General features: G+C 41.5%; 2 protein-coding genes across 6 annotated transcripts in view; both read left to right on the top strand.

Moving 5' to 3' along the window:
* The first annotated feature begins 1,308 nt into the window (after positions 1-1,308).
* LOC115400253 (cytoplasmic dynein 2 heavy chain 1-like) lies at positions 1,309-15,205 on the top strand. Of its 5 annotated transcripts, none has more exons than XM_030108004.1 (9): positions 1,309-1,464; positions 2,050-2,239; positions 3,053-3,226; positions 3,508-3,646; positions 3,770-3,888; positions 4,108-4,252; positions 4,573-4,718; positions 4,847-4,933; positions 10,998-11,146. In XM_030108004.1, exons 2-9 carry the CDS (start codon positions 2,057-2,059, stop codon positions 11,022-11,024), a joined length of 1,020 nt encoding a protein of 339 aa, XP_029963864.1. In that variant the 5' UTR covers positions 1,309-1,464; positions 2,050-2,056; the 3' UTR covers positions 11,025-11,146. The 5 variants fall into 5 exon arrangements, with proteins under 5 accessions (XP_029963864.1, XP_029963865.1, XP_029963862.1 ...); XM_030108005.1 differs by lacking the exon at positions 10,998-11,146 and adding an exon at positions 5,746-6,240; XM_030108006.1 differs by lacking the exons at positions 1,309-1,464; positions 2,050-2,239; positions 3,053-3,226; ... (3 more) ...; positions 4,573-4,718; positions 4,847-4,933 and adding exons at positions 10,257-10,412; positions 12,001-12,174; positions 12,457-12,595; ... (3 more) ...; positions 13,796-13,882; positions 14,694-15,205 and having other exon boundaries at positions 10,998-11,187.
* Positions 15,206-19,206: 4,001 nt separating this feature from the next.
* dync2h1 (dynein cytoplasmic 2 heavy chain 1) overlaps positions 19,207-24,117 on the top strand; it is a 115,755-nt gene continuing 110,844 nt past the window's right edge. The window contains exons 1-10 of the mRNA XM_030108001.1: positions 19,207-19,362; positions 19,948-20,137; positions 20,951-21,124; positions 21,406-21,544; positions 21,668-21,786; positions 22,006-22,150; positions 22,472-22,617; positions 22,746-22,832; positions 23,460-23,594; positions 23,879-23,992. Coding sequence (XP_029963861.1) covers positions 19,955-20,137; positions 20,951-21,124; positions 21,406-21,544; positions 21,668-21,786; positions 22,006-22,150; positions 22,472-22,617; positions 22,746-22,832; positions 23,460-23,594; positions 23,879-23,992 — 1,242 coding nt within the window. The 5' untranslated portion in view covers positions 19,207-19,362; positions 19,948-19,954. The remainder of the gene's footprint in view (positions 19,363-19,947; positions 20,138-20,950; positions 21,125-21,405; positions 21,545-21,667; positions 21,787-22,005; positions 22,151-22,471; positions 22,618-22,745; positions 22,833-23,459; positions 23,595-23,878; positions 23,993-24,117) is intronic.

Here is a 24,117-nt window from a genome sequence, read left to right as displayed (position 1 = left end):
GAGGCGGTCACCCTACTCGCACCACCCCTGGGATGCGTACACACTGTACGCAGCTTTGCAACTAACGAGGACATTAAACGTGTGGTACACATTAGTCTGGGTGCAGAGGAGACCCGAGGGGAGGGGGAGAGAAGCGAGCAAGAGCCTCGATGAAGAGAGGGAAATGACAGGTTAAGGCTTCGATCAGCATGGACTAACACAGGACGGACAATTCGGAATGCGTTAAACATATTTTTTGAAGAGACAAAGTAATTTTCAAGTCTGCATATTGTTTGCGGATCTATTTTTGGTCTCAGAGTGCGGCCGTGGCTGGTTCTGCAGTCTGTGCGAGGTTTACAGAACAGTACTTGATGAAGAGACGCCTGATCGTATCAATCATCGGTTTAACAGAGGAAGAGGGGAAATATATTAAAGCACACACACCTCCAACAAAACGTTCCACTGGTTCTTTCTGGTCGCCACTGTTCCGTTGTGTGTTCCTCACCAGCACGCTGAAGTGCAGCGATCCACTTCTCTCTCCATTCCACATCGACCGGAAACCTGTGAAACGGCGATCCTGCCTTTTTCTCTCTGTAGTCGCTACACCAGCTGCTACACAGCTAAGAACCATTTTTTCGCTACTTTGATGCAGACTTCTCTGCCGAACACACCAGAAACACTGTGGCGCTCCGGGTTAGTTTTCCTTCCAACATGGCGGCGACATCCCAGCATGCATTGCGAGGCCGGGTGTGTAACGTCAGCTGCAAATACTCTATTGGTCAGCTTCTTGTAGCGCTGCGTAGGGGCTTGACGGCACATTTCTGAAACACAGAAGGAAAAACAGCCAACAAATATCAGCATTATTAGATACATACACAATAAAACATGCTTATTTGAACATTTAAATACATAAATATATGACTCTCACCTTAGGTCTTCTTGAATTTCTACTTTTTGTTTGACCTTACAGCCTCCAGTAAGGTCCTCTCTTTCACTGAACAAGCTCAATGAAAACGACTGCATTGTTTTACATGTCTCTTGCTGTCGGACCTTTTTTTTGATGACAATCGAACCCAGCATGTCGTTTGACATCATTTTCTCCACCAGGAGAAGCTGCTGCTGCACAGGTAGCAGAAGACTTTGTCGGGCTTTGTGAAAGAACACTTTCTCTTTTTGGACTGTGGTCCATTCATCATTTCATTTACATCTTCTTCTGCCGCTCTGCTTTCATCAGTCGGACTCCCGCCGCTGCACTTCCCTCCACTACCCAGCTCCCTCGTGTCTTAACGAGCGTGTGGTTACCATGGTACTGGCCGACGGTCACGTGATCAGCGCTGAGGGAAAAAGTAGGGAGCTGAGTGTCCGAATCGCCAACGGATTCAGGGTACTACATAGTGCACTACGTAGTCCAGCACTATGTCGTGATTGAGGGGTTTGGGCATAGGGCGTACATTCGGACACAGCCCAAGCCTTCTAATAACATACGTAAGTTTCATGCACATTAGCAAAGCTAACGTTAGCTAGCTAGCTAAAGCTACCTTCGCTCTGCTTCAGCGTTTGCGCTGTGTGCGTGGTGCTGTGGCGCTTTCGCAGAACATCACCGAAAGAGTTTCTGTTCCGCTTCAGACCAGGCTGTGAAGGGAAACCTGTTTGATTGGTGTTTTAGTTCACGTAAAGGTTGCCGCAGAGGCAATAGCCTCCGCTCTGGTGCGTGTTTTTGTTTTGAATGTGTGACCTGACTACCAATCGGAAAATATTGACTAGATAAACGCGTTAAATCTGCTCATCCAGGACAGAATCGTTTGTTCTGGGGCTTCCGGAGTTTAAATATATGCATTTCATAAACAAGAAGTGTTAAGACTGATTTTAAAGTCTGTCATGATTGACTCTGCTTTCAGATACAAAACAAATACTTGATACAGAAAGCAGCTTGAGAAATACACCAAATGAATGTGTTGGCTTTACTTTACTTGTAATCCTTCTGATTACACTTAACCCTTCCTTAGTGCGAGTTTTAACACTAATATTTAAACTGTTGTGTACTTATACGTCTTGTCTTTTGTGTTCTAGCTGAGAGATGCCTCACGGTTCAGATGATGCTCGCAAGAGGTTTATCCTCACCACGGCTGGAAACTTCTACGGGATAAAACCTTCGTCGTCCCTGACCGACAGTCCAGAGCTCAATAACTTCTTGGATGATGGGAATGAATTTGTCCTGTCTTTCAGCAGTCATGGCAGTGACCTGCACTTGTCAAATAAGGTAATGCAATTGCCAAATGTAAAAGGCTGGTTTGTCACACAAAATAAAGGTATTCATACCATCCCTGCAGAGTAACCAAAGGATCAAGAGCCTTTCTCATGGAACAACTGTGAGGTTTGAACCTCCAAACCTCTGTTCACAGACTCCCTTCATGGCCACTGTTATATGAAGAGGTTAAAAAAGTTGCAAAAGTCATGAATCAAAAGTTGTAACGATAACAGATCTTTTGGTAATTCAGCTGGATTTTATCACAGCTATATTTAAATGAGGTTCATATTAATTCAGGAAGAAAAAGAGTTCTTCCAGGGACTGCTTTACTTTGGAAACTTCCTCAGTGTTGAAAGAGATACCCTCAAATGTCATGATTTTTAAAAACCATTCTTCTAAGGCACAGCTCATAATTCATTCCTTTTTACAAAACAACAAAACAAGTGATATGATTTAACTAATGTTCATTGAAGGATGGAGCAGTTTATTTTTTTATTTTTCACAAGTGATTGGATGAGGGCTTAGTTATAAATGCTTCACTGGTCTGTTGTGGTGAAAGAGAGCTGATTTTCTGTTTACTGGTCAGTTGGAATTCTCACACTCCACAAGAAACTGAAATGAGTTTCCTTTGCAGGGTGGTGAGCTTGAATTAGGAGCTTGAGCATTTCAGAAAGATTCAAAATCGCTACTTTGCTCTGAGTGTAGCCAGTATAGATAATCCAGGCATCTTGTTTACATCTCTTAAGACAGGCTTGACGAAGTGCCAGGGCTTTTCTATATGAGTGTTGACAACAAACCCGGCCTTTTTACTTATAATTCGCACAGATTGAAGCTGCGGCCGACAGCAAAGAGAAAGTGTTGGTGTTCTTCAAACTGCAGCCCATGGTGATCACGGAAGACAACCTTCATCAGAGCCTCCTGGTGTCGTCCATGCTGGAATCTCCCATCAACACTCTCTACCAGGCTGTTAAGCAGGTTTTTGCACCTGTACTGCTGAAGGTGAGCTTGCTGGGAGGTGCTTAGGAGTGTGATATGTTTTTTTTTTTTTTAAAAAAGCACCTGTTCAAAAATCTACTTCACATCAAAGTTCTCCATTCTGACATGATAGCATTCTGTGTCTCCCTGCTCATTTCAAGTTATATGAGGATATTTTGCTAATTTGATTAAAAAAAAACTATTACAGTTTGAATAAATAAGCAATACAGGAAGGACCGCAATACAGGAAGGACCACAAAGCAATGCTGTGCAGTCAAAAGCATGTCACTTTTTATTCTGTCAAGGATGAGCGCTGGTGTTCAACATTTGACCCAAAGCTGGCGGGCCTTCTGGGTGAGCTGGAGGTCGGGCTGGGCTCAGTGGTTCGTCAGTCTGGAGCGAAGACTTCTGCCAGGAAGGGTCGCATGGAAGAAGATGTTCTGGGTATTGCTGAAATATATTTTTATAAAATATCCCAGACACAGTGACTCAACATACTGCTTCCCAACTGGTATACTTTATCATATCTATAAAGCAGTACATGAAGAGTTTTTGTGTTCGGTGCAGGTATCTTGACTCCCAGTGATGAGTTCCAGTACTGGGCTGATCTCTCTGAGTCTGCCGAGAAAAACGGTGTCAGAGAAAGGGCTTCACATTTTGCTGAGCTCTTCAAGCCCATTCAGAAGGTATGCAAGAGAACAACTATTTATAAATAACATTAGTAAAACCTTTGAATTGATGGAGAAGTGTGTGATTTTACCAAGCAACGTTGCATGTTTTACACTGTTTGATTCAATATTTGAAAAGTTTCAAACTAATATGTCTGAAGAGCGTTTTATTGTTTTTGAAGCTTATTTTCACCTCTTGTTCTCTCGAATCAAACTAACAGACTGTGTTTACATTAGGAGTATGGTGGTCTTGACGGTTTGTCCATGTCGGATGTCGTGGATTTGGTGGAGCAAAGCAGAGACTCTCTGGATGATGTGTGGCGGCAGACTGATTATGAACCTTATCGTGAGACCCGCATGGTCCGACTGATGGATGTTATTGGTGGGAATCTTGTAGACATACAATAATCAAAACCAACAAATGTTTGTTGACTCCAATCTTTGAAGGCACTTCTAATTTTAGCAATAATCCTTCTCCTAATAGGTTGAAAACTGAAACTATCTTTGGTTTCCTTAGAACTAGTCAGGTTGTGGTTATCATCATCTGTGAATAAGGACATTTGACATTTCAGTGGAAAAAAAAATCGACAAAAATGCATTTCAGCAATCCTGTGTGCAAGTGTGATTTTTTTCTGTTCTTTTTATTTGCAGAAGTAGTGCTTTCTTTTCTGTTTTGACTTCCTTTGCATGTAAATTCAAAAGGTGGCGCCTTGGGAAGATATGTCCAAAGGAAGCTGGGTGATGTGAACATTTTTGAGGAGCCATTTGTGTCAGTGAGAGAGAACCTGAGAATGGGCATTTCCATCTGTGAACAGTGGGTGGTGGCCTGCGAGCATTTAACCGGGCAGGTAGGGGAGACATCATAATGACGTAAAATTACACACAAAAGTATTCAAGAAATTAAAATCTCATCAGTCTGGATGGAGGGAGTCGATAAATGATTGTCAGCCCTTATTAATCTTCTTTTTTTTCCCAGACATGGAAGAGACATGCTCCCTGCCCCTGGAAGGGAAACAAGCACTGCCCACAAACCCTGCTTTGCCTTGCAAAACGATTGAATGAGGTAAAACATGTTCTTAGTGCGTACACTTAAAACTCTTGCTCACCACTTCCGAGTTTCTGTTTTTCTGTCATGAAGCAGTTGCGTCAATTAAGTGGAATTCAGCCTGGGTGTTCCCCACCTCTCTTGATGCACGCCCCGAGTTTACTACTAGTTACGACTAGCTATATTCAAAAAAAAAAAAAAAAAAGGTTTGTGGTGCCCTTGCATTTCCTTCCTCCCCTACACCTCCTTTTATTTTTGTAGCCTGGTCTGTTCACTAATATGGTTCGGGAAAAAAAAAAAAAAAAAAAAAAAAAAATGTATGTATGGTTCTGTAATTTTCTGTGTTGGTCGTCGGCTCTGTTTTGGTGTTGTCTAGATTGGGGGTTTGGGATTGTTCTAGGTTGCGTGTGGTGCGTCGACAACACTGTTTTGTATTGTGACTTTGTACATAGGTTGTGCCCCCCCCCCCCCCCCCTTCCGTTCTCCCTCTCTTTATCTTTCTCTCTTTCTGTTCCTGCTCTCTGAGCATTTCCGTCCCGGTCCTGTCCGGCAGCCATGCCGGATGCCAGCTTTAAATAAAGGCAGCAGCAGGAGGAGACTCAGTCTCGTCCTGCTGCTAACATTAAAATCTGTTCGGATAGTAAAAGGCTACAATCATACAATATTGCATGCCCCAGCTGCCGAACAGGACAAGGGGAAAAAAAAAAAAAAAAAAAAAAAAAGAATCCATGTTGCATGAAGACCAGAGTAAAGTTTCCACAGTCAGTGATGATTTGGGCCACAACGTCATCTGCTTCCGTCAGTCCAACCCTGTTTTCTGAATTCCACAGTAAACGCAGCAACACCTGGGACATTTGAGAGCACTTCCTGGTGTCTTCCTCTAAAAGCGTAATGGAGAAGCTGATTTCATTTTCCAGCAGGGCTTGGCATCTGCCCACACAAAGTTACCAAAAAATGGTTCAGTGACTGTTGTGTTACTGCTCTTGATCAGTCAGCAAACTGGTCTGATCTGAAAAGACACGACCACACCCAAGAATGCTGAGCAGTGCCACATTCTGATCGCCTCCACGCCACAACGCATTGATACAGTTATCAATAAAATAATATTGAGTGCATAGAAATGAACAAACTTATTTTTTAGAAACAAATATTTCTGTAAAAAAAAAGATCTTATGCTGTATTCTTTTTTTCTGAGACGCTCTAGTTCTGTCATCATTCAAATTTCAGGAAATACAGACTTGAAATATTATTTGTATGTGTAATGAATCTATATGATACAGACTATTGTTTTCACTTTCTGAAAAAGGGGACAATAAATAATAAAGTTTTCCTTAAAGTTAACTTTTTTTTTTGATATACTTCTGAATTTTACTAAAACTTGTTTTTTTCACCATTTTCAGTGGTCAGTAACAATGCAGCGCCCTTTGTATTATAAGGCTGTATTTGTAGAGGAATGTAGAGATGGAAAAGTCAACGTCTTCCTCTCAAACTGTAGAAGGAAGAGTGAACTGAGTGACAGAGTTCAATGACCTCTTCAGCAAGGCATTCTGGAGAAAGCTGAGGATTCCTCTTTTGCAGAGCGATGAGTATTTCTGTAAAATTAAACAAAGGATCTTGTAGACCGCAGATATGCAGAGGTGAACGTAAAAGAAGATCGAAAGAGAAACAGTCACAGAGAAGAATTTTGGCGTAGTTTTTTCACATTTTTGTTACAGGTGATATGCTATTTTCTAGTGTACACTCTGACAGCTGGTCAGTGACTCGGCTGTAACCGCAGTGTTTCACCACCACTCATTCGTTGTCTAATTTTGGAGCATAAATTTTCACTTCTGCTTTAGTGCCCTTTTTCTGCACCTAGCATGACACGTCAATAGGTAATTCGTTTTCACTATCTGCTCGTTTCCTGGCATTCAACACATGCTATGAACAGCTCATTGTGGATGATTCATGCCATAAATTTAACCCAATTAGTTTACTGTAATTATTAGAAGACAAAACTAAACGTGCTGAAAATACAATTAGGTGAAAATACACTTCTGTTCACTTTTCTGGAGAGTAGGGGAATACCCGGGGACCGTTTCTGGCACAGCCAGGCACAGGAACACAAACCTTTTAGCAAAAGTTCACTGTAAGTAGCTGGTGTGTCTGTATTTTTTTCTCATAACAATAGAATTTGGGGGTTTCCATCACTGCCCTAACTGTATCTGAGCAAGCCTTAACCATGAGTAGAGTGATTGGCATTGCCACTTCTTTACTTTCAACATACAGTCAAGGACATTGTCTCTACATGCTTTAGGCAAGAAATAGCAATCAACTTCAAAAGGTGACAGAAAACAGACATTAACAAGAACACTGATTGTGTAACTTTTCAAGCTATTGGAAAGTGAATAAAGAGATGAAGATGAAAGATAATGATATAAATATATAAATGATTATTTTTGCTACTGGGCATTGGTGGTGACTGCTACAATGCTGGTTATTAGAGTTTTAATAAGAAATGTCCTACATCTAACCAGCTGCACTGGACAGTGCCTTCTTCAATGCAAATACCGTAGGCATAAAAGGTCTATGTAAATTTAATATAAAGCTTTAAAGGTGCAAACAGATGCTCTCTGTGAGAACTTTGCAGACCACTTCAGAACTAAAATCATGGACATCAGGTTCAATCTTTTAGTTTTTTTATCAGTGAACACAGCTGAAGCGTTGTGTCCATGTCTGAGGAAACACGGGAGTGCTTTGACCTGGTTGATGGGAAGACTCTTGGTCCAGTTTTCTCCCAAGTAAAACCAACAGCCTGCCTTTTAGATCCCATTCCCACACCACTTTTAAAATCATTTAATGGGTTCATTGAGGAACAGTTTTCAAATATTATGAAAAGCTCTCTCCAGACCCGTGTCTTCCCCACTGCCTTTAAAACGGCAGTGGTTAAACCCCTCTATCTGAAGAAGAGCAATTTAGATCCCAGTGTTCTTAATAACTACACAGACATGTATCCAACTTGCCATTTTTCAATAAAGTTTTAGATAGACTGGTTTTTAATCAAGTCAATGACTTTTAATCACAAATAACATTTTAGAAGGACCTTGTAAAGATTTTACATGACATCAGGTGGAATTTGGGTAATAAAAAACTCACAGCTGGTTCCACTGGACTTGAGTGCTGCTTTTGATACAGTAGACCATCACATTTTACACCTGGTGGGCCTCTATGGTACTGTTCTTAACTGGTTTATCTCACAGATCGATGTTTTTATGTAAGTATGGATACTTGTTCCTCAGGAACCCATGAAATTAGGTGTGGGGTTCCCCAAGGTTCAATTTTGGGTCCCATTCTTTTTAACCTTTACATGCTTCCTCTTGGAGATGTCATCAGGAGACACAAAATCTGTTTCCATAGCTACGCTGATGATACTCAGCTGTACATCAGCATGTCTCCTGATGACTCAGGGCCAATAGAAACCCTTTTCAAGATTTTTTAAGACTCCTTTTTAACATCGAGTCATGGATGGCAATGAATTTCCTGCAGCTCAACCAGGACAAAACTGAGGTTGTGGCTATCGGTCCTGAAGGCCAGAGAGAGAAACTTTTACTAAAACTCCTAGATTTTAAACCAGCACAATCAGTTAAAAAACCTGGGTGTGTTTTTTGACTCTGAGCCCAATTTTATTCCACATATTAAAAATATAACTAAGATTGGTTTTTATCATTTTAAAAATATAGATTCCGCCTGTTTCTCGCTCAGGCCAGCACAGAGGTGCTAATACATCCTTTTACATCTTGTCGGTTAGACTACTGTAATGCCTTGCTATCTAGTCTTCCCACAAAGAATATTTCAAACCTCCAATTACTACAAAATTCAGCCGCATGTGTGCTGTGTGATGTTTCCTGAAAATATATAGGCTACATATTAAATATTTTGTTTTACTGGTCTTGTGGTCTAAATTGTGAAGTGTATGGTCACGGTTTACAGATGGTTCCCTTGTCCCACCTTGTCCCTCCAAAACATGCCAGGTGTCCCACTTTTTGTCTCTCTGGAGGTGGTCACCCTACTCGCACCACCCCTGGGATGCGTACACACTGTACGCAGCTTTGCAACTAACGAGGACATTAAACGTGTGGTACACATTAGTCTGGGTGCAGAGGAGACCCGAGGGGAGGGGGAGAGAAGCGAGCAAGAGCCTCGATGAAGAGAGGGAAATGACAGGTTAAGGCTTCGATCAGCATGGACTAACACAGGACGGACAATTCGGAATGCGTTAAACATATTTTTTGAAGAGACAAAGTAATTTTCAAGTCTGCATATTGTTTGCGGATCTATTTTTGGTCTCAGAGTGCGGCCGTGGCTGGTTCTGCAGTCTGTGCGAGGTTTACAGAACAGTACTTGATGAAGAGACGCCTGATCGTATCAATCATCGGTTTAACAGAGGAAGAGGGGAAATATATTAAAGCACACACACCTCCAACAAAACGTTCCACTGGTTCTTTCTGGTCGCCACTGTTCCGTTGTGTGTTCCTCACCAGCACGCTGAAGTGCAGCGATCCACTTCTCTCTCCATTCCACATCGACCGGAAACCTGTGAAACGGCGATCCTGCCTTTTTCTCTCTGTAGTCGCTACACCAGCTGCTACACAGCTAAGAACCATTTTTTCGCTACTTTGATGCAGACTTCTCTGCCGAACACACCAGAAACACTGTGGCGCTCCGGGTTAGTTTTCCTTCCAACATGGCGGCGACATCCCAGCATGCATTGCGAGGCCGGGTGTGTAACGTCAGCTGCAAATACTCTATTGGTCAGCTTCTTGTAGCGCTGCGTAGGGGCTTGACGGCACATTTCTGAAACACAGAAGGAAAAACAGCCAACAAATATCAGCATTATTAGATACATACACAATAAAACATGCTTATTTGAACATTTAAATACATAAATATATGACTCTCACCTTAGGTCTTCTTGAATTTCTACTTTTTGTTTGACCTTACAGCCTCCAGTAAGGTCCTCTCTTTCACTGAACAAGCTCAATGAAAACGACTGCATTGTTTTACATGTCTCTTGCTGTCGGACCTTTTTTTTGATGACAATCGAACCCAGCATGTCGTTTGACATCATTTTCTCCACCAGGAGAAGCTGCTGCTGCACAGGTAGCAGAAGACTTTGTCGGGCTTTGTGAAAGAACACTTTCTCTTTTTGGACTGTGGTCCATTCATCATTTCATTTACATCTTCTTCTGCCGCTCTGCTTTCATCAGTCGGACTCCCGCCGCTGCACTTCCCTCCACTACCCAGCTCCCTCGTGTCTTAACGAGCGTGTGGTTACCATGGTACTGGCCGACGGTCACGTGATCAGCGCTGAGGGAAAAAGTAGGGAGCTGAGTGTCCGAATCGCCAACGGATTCAGGGTACTACATAGTGCACTACGTAGTCCAGCACTATGTCGTGATTGAGGGGTTTGGGCATAGGGCGTACATTCGGACACAGCCCAAGCCTTCTAATAACATACGTAAGTTTCATGCACATTAGCAAAGCTAACGTTAGCTAGCTAGCTAAAGCTACCTTCGCTCTGCTTCAGCGTTTGCGCTGTGTGCGTGGTGCTGTGGCGCTTTCGCAGAACATCACCGAAAGAGTTTCTGTTCCGCTTCAGACCAGGCTGTGAAGGGAAACCTGTTTGATTGGTGTTTTAGTTCACGTAAAGGTTGCCGCAGAGGCAATAGCCTCCGCTCTGGTGCGTGTTTTTGTTTTGAATGTGTGACCTGACTACCAATCGGAAAATATTGACTAGATAAACGCGTTAAATCTGCTCATCCAGGACAGAATCGTTTGTTCTGGGGCTTCCGGAGTTTAAATATATGCATTTCATAAACAAGAAGTGTTAAGACTGATTTTAAAGTCTGTCATGATTGACTCTGCTTTCAGATACAAAACAAATACTTGATACAGAAAGCAGCTTGAGAAATACACCAAATGAATGTGTTGGCTTTACTTTACTTGTAATCCTTCTGATTACACTTAACCCTTCCTTAGTGCGAGTTTTAACACTAATATTTAAACTGTTGTGTACTTATACGTCTTGTCTTTTGTGTTCTAGCTGAGAGATGCCTCACGGTTCAGATGATGCTCGCAAGAGGTTTATCCTCACCACGGCTGGAAACTTCTACGGGATAAAACCTTCGTCGTCCCTGACCGACAGTCCAGAGCTCAATAACTTCTTGGATGATGGGAATGAATTTGTCCTGTCTTTCAGCAGTCATGGCAGTGACCTGCACTTGTCAAATAAGGTAATGCAATTGCCAAATGTAAAAGGCTGGTTTGTCACACAAAATAAAGGTATTCATACCATCCCTGCAGAGTAACCAAAGGATCAAGAGCCTTTCTCATGGAACAACTGTGAGGTTTGAACCTCCAAACCTCTGTTCACAGACTCCCTTCATGGCCACTGTTATATGAAGAGGTTAAAAAAGTTGCAAAAGTCATGAATCAAAAGTTGTAACGATAACAGATCTTTTGGTAATTCAGCTGGATTTTATCACAGCTATATTTAAATGAGGTTCATATTAATTCAGGAAGAAAAAGAGTTCTTCCAGGGACTGCTTTACTTTGGAAACTTCCTCAGTGTTGAAAGAGATACCCTCAAATGTCATGATTTTTAAAAACCATTCTTCTAAGGCACAGCTCATAATTCATTCCTTTTTACAAAACAACAAAACAAGTGATATGATTTAACTAATGTTCATTGAAGGATGGAGCAGTTTATTTTTTTATTTTTCACAAGTGATTGGATGAGGGCTTAGTTATAAATGCTTCACTGGTCTGTTGTGGTGAAAGAGAGCTGATTTTCTGTTTACTGGTCAGTTGGAATTCTCACACTCCACAAGAAACTGAAATGAGTTTCCTTTGCAGGGTGGTGAGCTTGAATTAGGAGCTTGAGCATTTCAGAAAGATTCAAAATCGCTACTTTGCTCTGAGTGTAGCCAGTATAGATAATCCAGGCATCTTGTTTACATCTCTTAAGACAGGCTTGACGAAGTGCCAGGGCTTTTCTATATGAGTGTTGACAACAAACCCGGCCTTTTTACTTATAATTCGCACAGATTGAAGCTGCGGCCGACAGCAAAGAGAAAGTGTTGGTGTTCTTCAAACTGCAGCCCATGGTGATCACGGAAGACAACCTTCATCAGAGCCTCCTGGTGTCGTCCATGCTGGAATCTCCCATCAACACTCTCTACCAGGCTGTTAAGCAGGTTTTTGCACCTGTACTGCTGAAGGTGAGCTTGCTGGGAGGTGCTTAGGAGTGTGATATGTTTTTTTTTTTTTTTAAAAAAGCACCTGTTCAAAAATCTACTTCACATCAAAGTTCTCCATTCTGACATGATAGCATTCTGTGTCTCCCTGCTCATTTCAAGTTATATGAGGATATTTTGCTAATTTGATTAAAAAAAAACTATTACAGTTTGAATAAATAAGCAATACAGGAAGGACCGCAATACAGGAAGGACCACAAAGCAATGCTGTGCAGTCAAAAGCATGTCACTTTTTATTCTGTCAAGGATGAGCGCTGGCGTTCAACATTTGACCCAAAGCTGGCGGGCCTTCTGGGTGAGCTGGAGGTCGGGCTGGGCTCAGTGGTTCGTCAGTCTGGAGCGAAGACTTCTGCCAGGAAGGGTCGCATGGAAGAAGATGTTCTGGGTATTGCTGAAATATATTTTTATAAAATATCCCAGACACAGTGACTCAACATACTGCTTCCCAACTGGTATACTTTATCATATCTATAAAGCAGTACATGAAGAGTTTTTGTGTTCGGTGCAGGTATCTTGACTCCCAGTGATGAGTTCCAGTACTGGGCTGATCTCTCTGAGTCTGCCGAGAAAAACGGTGTCAGAGAAAGGGCTTCACATTTTGCTGAGCTCTTCAAGCCCATTCAGAAGGTATGCAAGAGAACAACTATTTATAAATAACATTAGTAAAACCTTTGAATTGATGGAGAAGTGTGTGATTTTACCAAGCAACGTTGCATGTTTTACACTGTTTGATTCAATATTTGAAAAGTTTCAAACTAATATGTCTGAAGAGCGTTTTATTGTTTTTGAAGCTTATTTTCACCTCTTGTTCTCTCGAATCAAACTAACAGACTGTGTTTACATTAGGAGTATGGTGGTCTTGACGGTTTGTCCATGTCGGATGTCGTGGATTTGGTGGAGCAAAGCAGAGACTCTCTGGATGATGTGTGGCGGCAGACTGATTATGAACCTTATCGTGAGACCCGCATGGTCCGACTGATGGATGTTATTGGTGGGAATCTTGTAGACATACAATAATCAAAACCAACAAATGTTTGTTGACTCCAATCTTTGAAGGCACTTCTAATTTTAGCAATAATCCTTCTCCTAATAGGTTGAAAACTGAAACTATCTTTGGTTTCCTTAGAACTAGTCAGGTTGTGGTTATCATCATCTGTGAATAAGGACATTTGACATTTCAGTGGAAAAAAAAATCGACAAAAATGCATTTCAGCAATCCTGTGTGCAAGTGTGATTTTTTTCTGTTCTTTTTATTTGCAGAAGTAGTGCTTTCTTTTCTGTTTTGACTTCCTTTGCATGTAAATTCAAAAGGTGGCGCCTTGGGAAGATATGTCCAAAGGAAGCTGGGTGATGTGAACATTTTTGAGGAGCCATTTGTGTCAGTGAGAGAGAACCTGAGAATGGGCATTTCCATCTGTGAACAGTGGGTGGTGGCCTGCGAGCATTTAACCGGGCAGGTAGGGGAGACATCATAATGACGTAAAATTACACACAAAAGTATTCAAGAAATTAAAATCTCATCAGTCTGGATGGAGGGAGTCGATAAATGATTGTCAGCCCTTATTAATCTTCTTTTTTTTCCCAGACATGGAAGAGACATGCTCCCTGCCCCTGGAAGGGAAACAAGCACTGCCCACAAACCCTGCTTTGCCTTGCAAAACGATTGAATGAGGTAAAACATGTTCTTAGTGCGTACACTTAAAACTCTTGCTCACCACTTCCGAGTTTCTGTTTTTCTGTCATGAAGCAGTTGCGTCAATTAAGTGGAATTCAGCCTGGGTGTTCCCCACCTCTCTTGATGCACGCCCCGAGTTTACTACTAGTTACGACTAGCTATATTCAAAAAAAAAAAAAAAAAGGTTTGTGGTGCCCTTGCATTTCCTTCCTCCCCTACACCTCCTTTTATTTTTGTAGCCTGGTCTGTTCACTAATATGGTTCGGGAAAAAAAAAAAAAAAAAAAAAAAAAAAAATGTATGTATGGTTCTGTAATTTTCTGTGTTGGTCGTCGGCTCTGTTTTGGTGTTGTCTAGATTGGGGGTTTGGGATTGTTCTAGGTTGCGTGTGGTGCGTCGACAACACTGTTTTGTATTGTGACTTTGTACATAGGTTGTGCCCCCCCCCCCCCCCCCTTCCGTTCTCCCTCTCTTTATCTTTCTCTCTTTCTGTTCCTGCTCTCTGAGCATTTCCGTCCCGGTCCTGTCCGGCAGCCATGCCGGATGCCAGCTTTAAATAAAGGCAGCAGCAGGAGGAGACTCAGTCTCGTCCTGCTGCTAACATTAAAATCTGTTCGGATAGTAAAAGGCTACAATCATACAATATTGCATGCCCCAGCTGCCGAACAGGACAAGGGGAAAAAAAAAAAAAAAAAAAAAAAGAATCCATGTTGCATGAAGACCAGAGTAAAGTTTCCACAGTCAGTGATGATTTGGGCCACAACGTCATCTGCTTCCGTCAGTCCAACCCTGTTTTCTGAATTCCACAGTAAACGCAGCAACACCTGGGACATTTGAGAGCACTTCCTGGTGTCTTCCTCTAAAAGCGTAATGGAGAAGCTGATTTCATTTTCCAGCAGGGCTTGGCATCTGCCCACACAAAGTTACCAAAAAATGGTTCAGTGACTGTTGTGTTACTGCTCTTGATCAGTCAGCAAACTGGTCTGATCTGAAAAGACACGACCACACCCAAGAATGCTGAGCAGTGCCACATTCTGATCGCCTCCACGCCACAACGCATTGATACAGTTATCAATAAAATAATATTGAGTGCATAGAAATGAACAAACTTATTTTTTAGAAACAAATATTTCTGTAAAAAAAAAGATCTTATGCTGTATTCTTTTTTTCTGAGACGCTCTAGTTCTGTCATCATTCAAATTTCAGGAAATACAGACTTGAAATATTATTTGTATGTGTAATGAATCTATATGATACAGACTATTGTTTTCACTTTCTGAAAAAGGGGACAATAAATAATAAAGTTTTCCTTAAAGTTAACTTTTTTTTTTTGATATACTTCTGAATTTTACTAAAACTTGTTTTTTTCACCATTTTCAGTGGTCAGTAACAATGCAGCGCCCTTTGTATTATAAGGCTGTATTTGTAGAGGAATGTAGAGATGGAAAAGTCAACGTCTTCCTCTCAAACTGTAGAAGGAAGAGTGAACTGAGTGACAGAGTTCAATGACCTCTTCAGCAAGGCATTCTGGAGAAAGCTGAGGATTCCTCTTTTGCAGAGCGATGAGTATTTCTGTAAAATTAAACAAAGGATCTTGTAGACCGCAGATATGCAGAGGTGAACGTAAAAGAAGATCGAAAGAGAAACAGTCACAGAGAAGAATTTTGGCGTAGTTTTTTCACATTTTTGTTACAGGTGATATGCTATTTTCTAGTGTACACTCTGACAGCTGGTCAGTGACTCGGCTGTAACCGCAGTGTTTCACCACCACTCATTCGTTGTCTAATTTTGGAGCATAAATTTTCACTTCTGCTTTAGTGCCCTTTTTCTGCACCTAGCATGACACGTCAATAGGTAATTCGTTTTCACTATCTGCTCGTTTCCTGGCATTCAACACATGCTATGAACAGCTCATTGTGGATGATTCATGCCATAAATTTAACCCAATTAGTTTACTGTAATTATTAGAAGACAAAACTAAACGTGCTGAAAATACAATTAGGTGAAAATACACTTCTGTTCACTTTTCTGGAGAGTAGGGGAATACCCGGGGACCGTTTCTGGCACAGCCAGGCACAGGAACACAAACCTTTTAGCAAAAGTTCACTGTAAGTAGCTGGTGTGTCTGTATTTTTTTCTCATAACAATAGAATTTGGGGGTTTCCATCACTGCCCTAACTGTATCTGAGCAAGCCTTAACCATGAGTAGAGTGATTGGCATTGCCACTTCTTTACTTTCAACATACAGTCAAGGACATTGTCTCTACATGCTTTAGGCAAGAAATAGCAATCAACTTCAAAAGGTGACAGAAAACAGACATTAACAAGAACACTGATTGTGTAACTTTTCAAGCTATTGGAAAGTGAATAAAGAGATGAAGATGAAAGATAATGATATAAATATATAAATGATTATTTTTGCTACTGGGCATTGGTGGTGACTGCTACAATGCTGGTTATTAGAGTTTTAATAAGAAATGTCCTACATCTAACCAGCTGCACTGGACAGTGCCTTCTTCAATGCAAATACCGTAGGCATAAAAGGTCTATGTAAATTTAATATAAAGCTTTAAAGGTGCAAACAGATGCTCTCTGTGAGAACTTTGCAGACCACTTCAGAACTAAAATCATGGACATCAGGTTCAATCTTTTAGTTTTTTTATCAGTGAACACAGCTGAAGCGTTGTGTCCATGTCTGAGGAAACACGGGAGTGCTTTGACCTGGTTGATGGGAAGACTCTTGGTCCAGTTTTCTCCCAAGTAAAACCAACAGCCTGCCTTTTAGATCCCATTCCCACACCACTTTTAAAATCATTTAATGGGTTCATTGAGGAACAGTTTTCAAATATTATGAAAAGCTCTCTCCAGACCCGTGTCTTCCCCACTGCCTTTAAAACGGCAGTGGTTAAACCCCTCTATCTGAAGAAGAGCAATTTAGATCCCAGTGTTCTTAATAACTACACAGACATGTATCCAACTTGCCATTTTTCAATAAAGTTTTAGATAGACTGGTTTTTAATCAAGTCAATGACTTTTTAATCACAAATAACATTTTAGAAGGACCTTGTAAAGATTTTACATGACATCAGGTGGAATTTGGGTAATAAAAAACTCACAGCTGGTTCCACTGGACTTGAGTGCTGCTTTTGATACAGTAGACCATCACATTTTACACCTGGTGGGCCTCTATGGTACTGTTCTTAACTGGTTTATCTCACAGATCGATGTTTTTATGTAAGTATGGATACTTGTTCCTCAGGAACCCATGAAATTAGGTGTGGGGTTCCCCAAGGTTCAATTTTGGGTCCCATTCTTTTTAACCTTTACATGCTTCCTCTTGGAGATGTCATCAGGAGACACAAAATCTGTTTCCATAGCTACGCTGATGATACTCAGCTGTACATCAGCATGTCTCCTGATGACTCAGGGCCAATAGAAACCCTTTTCAAGATTTTTTAAGACTCCTTTTTAACATCGAGTCATGGATGGCAATGAATTTCCTGCAGCTCAACCAGGACAAAACTGAGGTTGTGGCTATCGGTCCTGAAGGCCAGAGAGAGAAACTTTTACTAAAACTCCTAGATTTTAAACCAGCACAATCAGTTAAAAAACCTGGGTGTGTTTTTTGACTCTGAGCCCAATTTTATTCCACATATTAAAAATATAACTAAGATTGGTTTTTATCATTTTAAAAATATAGATTCCGCCTGTTTCTCGCTCAGGCCAGCACAGAGGTGCTAATACATCCTTTTACATCTTGTCGGTTAGACTACTGTAATGCCTTGCTATCTAGTCTTCCCACAAAGAATATTTCAAACCTCCAATTACTACAAAATTCAGCCGCATGTGTGCTGTGTGATGTTTCCTGAAAATATATAGGCTACATATTAAATATTTTGTTTTACTGGTCTTGTGGTCTAAATTGTGAAGTGTATGGTCACGGTTTACAGATGGTTCCCTTGTCCCACCTTGTCCCTCCAAAACATGCCAGGTGTCCCACTTTTTGTCTCTCTGGAGGTGGTCACCCTACTCGCACCACCCCTGGGATGCGTACACACTGTACGCAGCTTTGCAACTAACGAGGACATTAAACGTGTGGTACACATTAGTCTGGGTGCAGAGGAGACCCGAGGGGAGGGGGAGAGAAGCGAGCAAGAGCCTCGATGAAGAGAGGGAAATGACAGGTTAAGGCTTCGATCAGCATGGACTAACACAGGACGGACAATTCGGAATGCGTTAAACATATTTTTTGAAGAGACAAAGTAATTTTCAAGTCTGCATATTGTTTGCGGATCTATTTTTGGTCTCAGAGTGCGGCCGTGGCTGGTTCTGCAGTCTGTGCGAGGTTTACAGAACAGTACTTGATGAAGAGACGCCTGATCGTATCAATCATCGGTTTAACAGAGGAAGAGGGGAAATATATTAAAGCACACACACCTCCAACAAAACGTTCCACTGGTTCTTTCTGGTCGCCACTGTTCCGTTGTGTGTTCCTCACCAGCACGCTGAAGTGCAGCGATCCACTTCTCTCTCCATTCCACATCGACCGGAAACCTGTGAAACGGCGATCCTGCCTTTTTCTCTCTGTAGTCGCTACACCAGCTGCTACACAGCTAAGAACCATTTTTTCGCTACTTTGATGCAGACTTCTCTGCCGAACACACCAGAAACACTGTGGCGCTCCGGGTTAGTTTTCCTTCCAACATGGCGGCGACATCCCAGCATGCATTGCGAGGCCGGGTGTGTAACGTCAGCTGCAAATACTCTATTGGTCAGCTTCTTGTAGCGCTGCGTAGGGGCTTGACGGCACATTTCTGAAACACAGAAGGAAAAACAGCCAACAAATATCAGCATTATTAGATACATACACAATAAAACATGCTTATTTGAACATTTAAATACATAAATATATGACTCTCACCTTAGGTCTTCTTGAATTTCTACTTTTTGTTTGACCTTACAGCCTCCAGTAAGGTCCTCTCTTTCACTGAACAAGCTCAATGAAAACGACTGCATTGTTTTACATGTCTCTTGCTGTCGGACCTTTTTTTTGATGACAATCGAACCCAGCATGTCGTTTGACATCATTTTCTCCACCAGGAGAAGCTGCTGCTGCACAGGTAGCAGAAGACTTTGTCGGGCTTTGTGAAAGAACACTTTCTCTTTTTGGACTGTGGTCCATTCATCATTTCATTTACATCTTCTTCTGCCGCTCTGCTTTCATCAGTCGGACTCCCGCCGCTGCACTTCCCTCCACTACCCAGCTCCCTCGTGTCTTAACGAGCGTGTGGTTACCATGGTACTGGCCGACGGTCACGTGATCAGCGCTGAGGGAAAAAGTAGGGAGCTGAGTGTCCGAATCGCCAACGGATTCAGGGTACTACATAGTGCACTACGTAGTCCAGCACTATGTCGTGATTGAGGGGTTTGGGCATAGGGCGTACATTCGGACACAGCCCAAGCCTTCTAATAACATACGTAAGTTTCATGCACATTAGCAAAGCTAACGTTAGCTAGCTAGCTAAAGCTACCTTCGCTCTGCTTCAGCGTTTGCGCTGTGTGCGTGGTGCTGTGGCGCTTTCGCAGAACATCACCGAAAGAGTTTCTGTTCCGCTTCAGACCAGGCTGTGAAGGGAAACCTGTTTGATTGGTGTTTTAGTTCACGTAAAGGTTGCCGCAGAGGCAATAGCCTCCGCTCTGGTGCGTGTTTTTGTTTTGAATGTGTGACCTGACTACCAATCGGAAAATATTGACTAGATAAACGCGTTAAATCTGCTCATCCAGGACAGAATCGTTTGTTCTGGGGCTTCCGGAGTTTAAATATATGCATTTCATAAACAAGAAGTGTTAAGACTGATTTTAAAGTCTGTCATGATTGACTCTGCTTTCAGATACAAAACAAATACTTGATACAGAAAGCAGCTTGAGAAATACACCAAATGAATGTGTTGGCTTTACTTTACTTGTAATCCTTCTGATTACACTTAACCCTTCCTTAGTGCGAGTTTTAACACTAATATTTAAACTGTTGTGTACTTATACGTCTTGTCTTTTGTGTTCTAGCTGAGAGATGCCTCACGGTTCAGATGATGCTCGCAAGAGGTTTATCCTCACCACGGCTGGAAACTTCTACGGGATAAAACCTTCGTCGTCCCTGACCGACAGTCCAGAGCTCAATAACTTCTTGGATGATGGGAATGAATTTGTCCTGTCTTTCAGCAGTCATGGCAGTGACCTGCACTTGTCAAATAAGGTAATGCAATTGCCAAATGTAAAAGGCTGGTTTGTCACACAAAATAAAGGTATTCATACCATCCCTGCAGAGTAACCAAAGGATCAAGAGCCTTTCTCATGGAACAACTGTGAGGTTTGAACCTCCAAACCTCTGTTCACAGACTCCCTTCATGGCCACTGTTATATGAAGAGGTTAAAAAAGTTGCAAAAGTCATGAATCAAAAGTTGTAACGATAACAGATCTTTTGGTAATTCAGCTGGATTTTATCACAGCTATATTTAAATGAGGTTCATATTAATTCAGGAAGAAAAAGAGTTCTTCCAGGGACTGCTTTACTTTGGAAACTTCCTCAGTGTTGAAAGAGATACCCTCAAATGTCATGATTTTTAAAAACCATTCTTCTAAGGCACAGCTCATAATTCATTCCTTTTTACAAAACAACAAAACAAGTGATATGATTTAACTAATGTTCATTGAAGGATGGAGCAGTTTATTTTTTTATTTTTCACAAGTGATTGGATGAGGGCTTAGTTATAAATGCTTCACTGGTCTGTTGTGGTGAAAGAGAGCTGATTTTCTGTTTACTGGTCAGTTGGAATTCTCACACTCCACAAGAAACTGAAATGAGTTTCCTTTGCAGGGTGGTGAGCTTGAATTAGGAGCTTGAGCATTTCAGAAAGATTCAAAATCGCTACTTTGCTCTGAGTGTAGCCAGTATAGATAATCCAGGCATCTTGTTTACATCTCTTAAGACAGGCTTGACGAAGTGCCAGGGCTTTTCTATATGAGTGTTGACAACAAACCCGGCCTTTTTACTTATAATTCGCACAGATTGAAGCTGCGGCCGACAGCAAAGAGAAAGTGTTGGTGTTCTTCAAACTGCAGCCCATGGTGATCACGGAAGACAACCTTCATCAGAGCCTCCTGGTGTCGTCCATGCTGGAATCTCCCATCAACACTCTCTACCAGGCTGTTAAGCAGGTTTTTGCACCTGTACTGCTGAAGGTGAGCTTGCTGGGAGGTGCTTAGGAGTGTGATATGTTTTTTTTTTTTTTAAAAAAGCACCTGTTCAAAAATCTACTTCACATCAAAGTTCTCCATTCTGACATGATAGCATTCTGTGTCTCCCTGCTCATTTCAAGTTATATGAGGATATTTTGCTAATTTGATTAAAAAAAAACTATTACAGTTTGAATAAATAAGCAATACAGGAAGGACCGCAATACAGGAAGGACCACAAAGCAATGCTGTGCAGTCAAAAGCATGTCACTTTTTATTCTGTCAAGGATGAGCGCTGGCGTTCAACATTTGACCCAAAGCTGGCGGGCCTTCTGGGTGAGCTGGAGGTCGGGCTGGGCTCAGTGGTTCGTCAGTCTGGAGCGAAGACTTCTGCCAGGAAGGGTCGCATGGAAGAAGATGTTCTGGGTATTGCTGAAATATATTTTTATAAAATATCCCAGACACAGTGACTCAACATACTGCTTCCCAACTGGTATACTTTATCATATCTATAAAGCAGTACATGAAGAGTTTTTGTGTTCGGTGCAGGTATCTTGACTCCCAGTGATGAGTTCCAGTACTGGGCTGATCTCTCTGAGTCTGCCGAGAAAAACGGTGTCAGAGAAAGGGCTTCACATTTTGCTGAGCTCTTCAAGCCCATTCAGAAGGTATGCAAGAGAACAACTATTTATAAATAACATTAGTAAAACCTTTGAATTGATGGAGAAGTGTGTGATTTTACCAAGCAACGTTGCATGTTTTACACTGTTTGATTCAATATTTGAAAAGTTTCAAACTAATATGTCTGAAGAGCGTTTTATTGTTTTTGAAGCTTATTTTCACCTCTTGTTCTCTCGAATCAAACTAACAGACTGTGTTTACATTAGGAGTATGGTGGTCTTGACGGTTTGTCCATGTCGGATGTCGTGGATTTGGTGGAGCAAAGCAGAGACTCTCTGGATGATGTGTGGCGGCAGACTGATTATGAACCTTATCGTGAGACCCGCATGGTCCGACTGATGGATGTTATTGGTGGGAATCTTGTAGACATACAATAATCAAAACCAACAAATGTTTGTTGACTCCAATCTTTGAAGGCACTTCTAATTTTAGCAATAATCCTTCTCCTAATAGGTTGAAAACTGAAACTATCTTTGGTTTCCTTAGAACTAGTCAGGTTGTGGTTATCATCATCTGTGAATAAGGACATTTGACATTTCAGTGGAAAAAAAAAATCGACAAAAATGCATTTCAGCAATCCTGTGTGCAAGTGTGATTTTTTTCTGTTCTTTTTATTTGCAGAAGTAGTGCTTTCTTTTCTGTTTTGACTTCCTTTGCATGTAAATTCAAAAGGTGGCGCCTTGGGAAGATATGTCCAAAGGAAGCTGGGTGATGTGAACATTTTTGAGGAGCCATTTGTGTCAGTGAGAGAGAACCTGAGAATGGGCATTTCCATCTGTGAACAGTGGGTGGTGGCCTGCGAGCATTTAACCGGGCAGGTAGGGGAGACATCATAATGACGTAAAATTACACACAAAAGTATTCAAGAAATTAAAATCTCATCAGTCTGGATGGAGGGAGTCGATAAATGATTGTCAGCCCTTATTAATCTTCTTTTTTTTCCCAGACATGGAAGAGACATGCTCCCTGCCCCTGGAAGGGAAACAAGCACTGCCCACAAACCCTGCTTTGCCTTGCAAAACGATTGAATGAGGTAAAACATGTTCTTAGTGCGTACACTTAAAACTCTTGCTCACCACTTCCGAGTTTCTGTTTTTCTGTCATGAAGCAGTTGCGTCAATTAAGTGGAATTCAGCCTGGGTGTTCCTTTTGAGATCAAAACAAAGCTGACTATGGCAACAGCAGAAGTCATGATAGAAAAAAGGCTCACGTGCCACTTTTTACTATTGTTTTAAACTTTCTTTGAACAGAGGCAGTAGAGATAAATGCAGACTGATCTTTGTGAAACTACCATCTTGATTCAAAAGCAATGCATGCATGTGTGACATTTTAAATCTTTTGTTTTCAACTTTTGCTTTATCACAAAGTTTCTAATATACTTTTTGACAATCATGCCATATTCTACTACTGACTTAATTATGCTGTCATACTGATCAAATTGCATCTGGCGTTATTGAATACGGAGCATTCAGGTGTTTCTATAAATCATAAAACTTTGCTTGTTTATTGAAAAGCAAATATGGTGATGAACAGTTACTTTCACTAATAAAACTAAACCGCAAGAACATCAGTCATGGTGTTACAGTAAGCCTGATAACCAGTTGTAAAATGAAAGAGTAGACACTGATAACATGTAATTGTGCTCTGCCCTTTTCACAAGGTGGTGACTCTGCGTATGGTTCACGAGAAGCTGCTGTGTTTGCTTCCTGGAGGGAAGCAGCAGGCTCTGACTTCACATCGTGTGTTTGAACCATTCTCTGGCCTCAACCCCCTTCATTACAACCCGTACACCGAGGTGACGAATCCTGAAGCCATTCTTATGTTTCTCCTTTTGTGGAGGCAGGATCATGTTGAAGATAGTATTAAAACCTGGATACTTGCCGGTTCATGTTGGCATTTAGCTGATCGCTGTGGTAAAACGTCATCTGTAGTAATCGGAAAAGCAGTTGCTAATGGCGTTTTATCATTTTCATTTTTAGTTGAATCTTGCAGACAATCTGATTTTGAATGATGAAATGTCTTAATTTTTTAAAAAATGTTTCATAGTTCCACAGTCTGACTATGGTGTGTTCACTGCAGCCCCTGTGGAGAGCAGCAGTGGCTCAGTTTGAACGCCTCATGACTCCATCAGAGCAGGAGGTAGCCGGCAGACTCAAGAGCTACATTGCTGACGTCCAGGACAACCCACAGCAGGTATTATGCAGGCATCCTATTCATCAGCTTCATATATAAACGCACAATACAGGGAATGAAAGATGCATGTGCTACTTTGTGTGCAAACGTTAGGATTTTGATCCTTAAGCAGGAACATTTTGGAG

The sequence above is a fragment of the Salarias fasciatus genome, chromosome 14 (genome assembly GCF_902148845.1).
Source record: "Salarias fasciatus chromosome 14, fSalaFa1.1, whole genome shotgun sequence".
Lineage (NCBI taxonomy): Eukaryota > Metazoa > Chordata > Actinopteri > Blenniiformes > Blenniidae > Salarias > Salarias fasciatus.
This window is presented reverse-complemented; position numbering and strand designations above follow the sequence as displayed.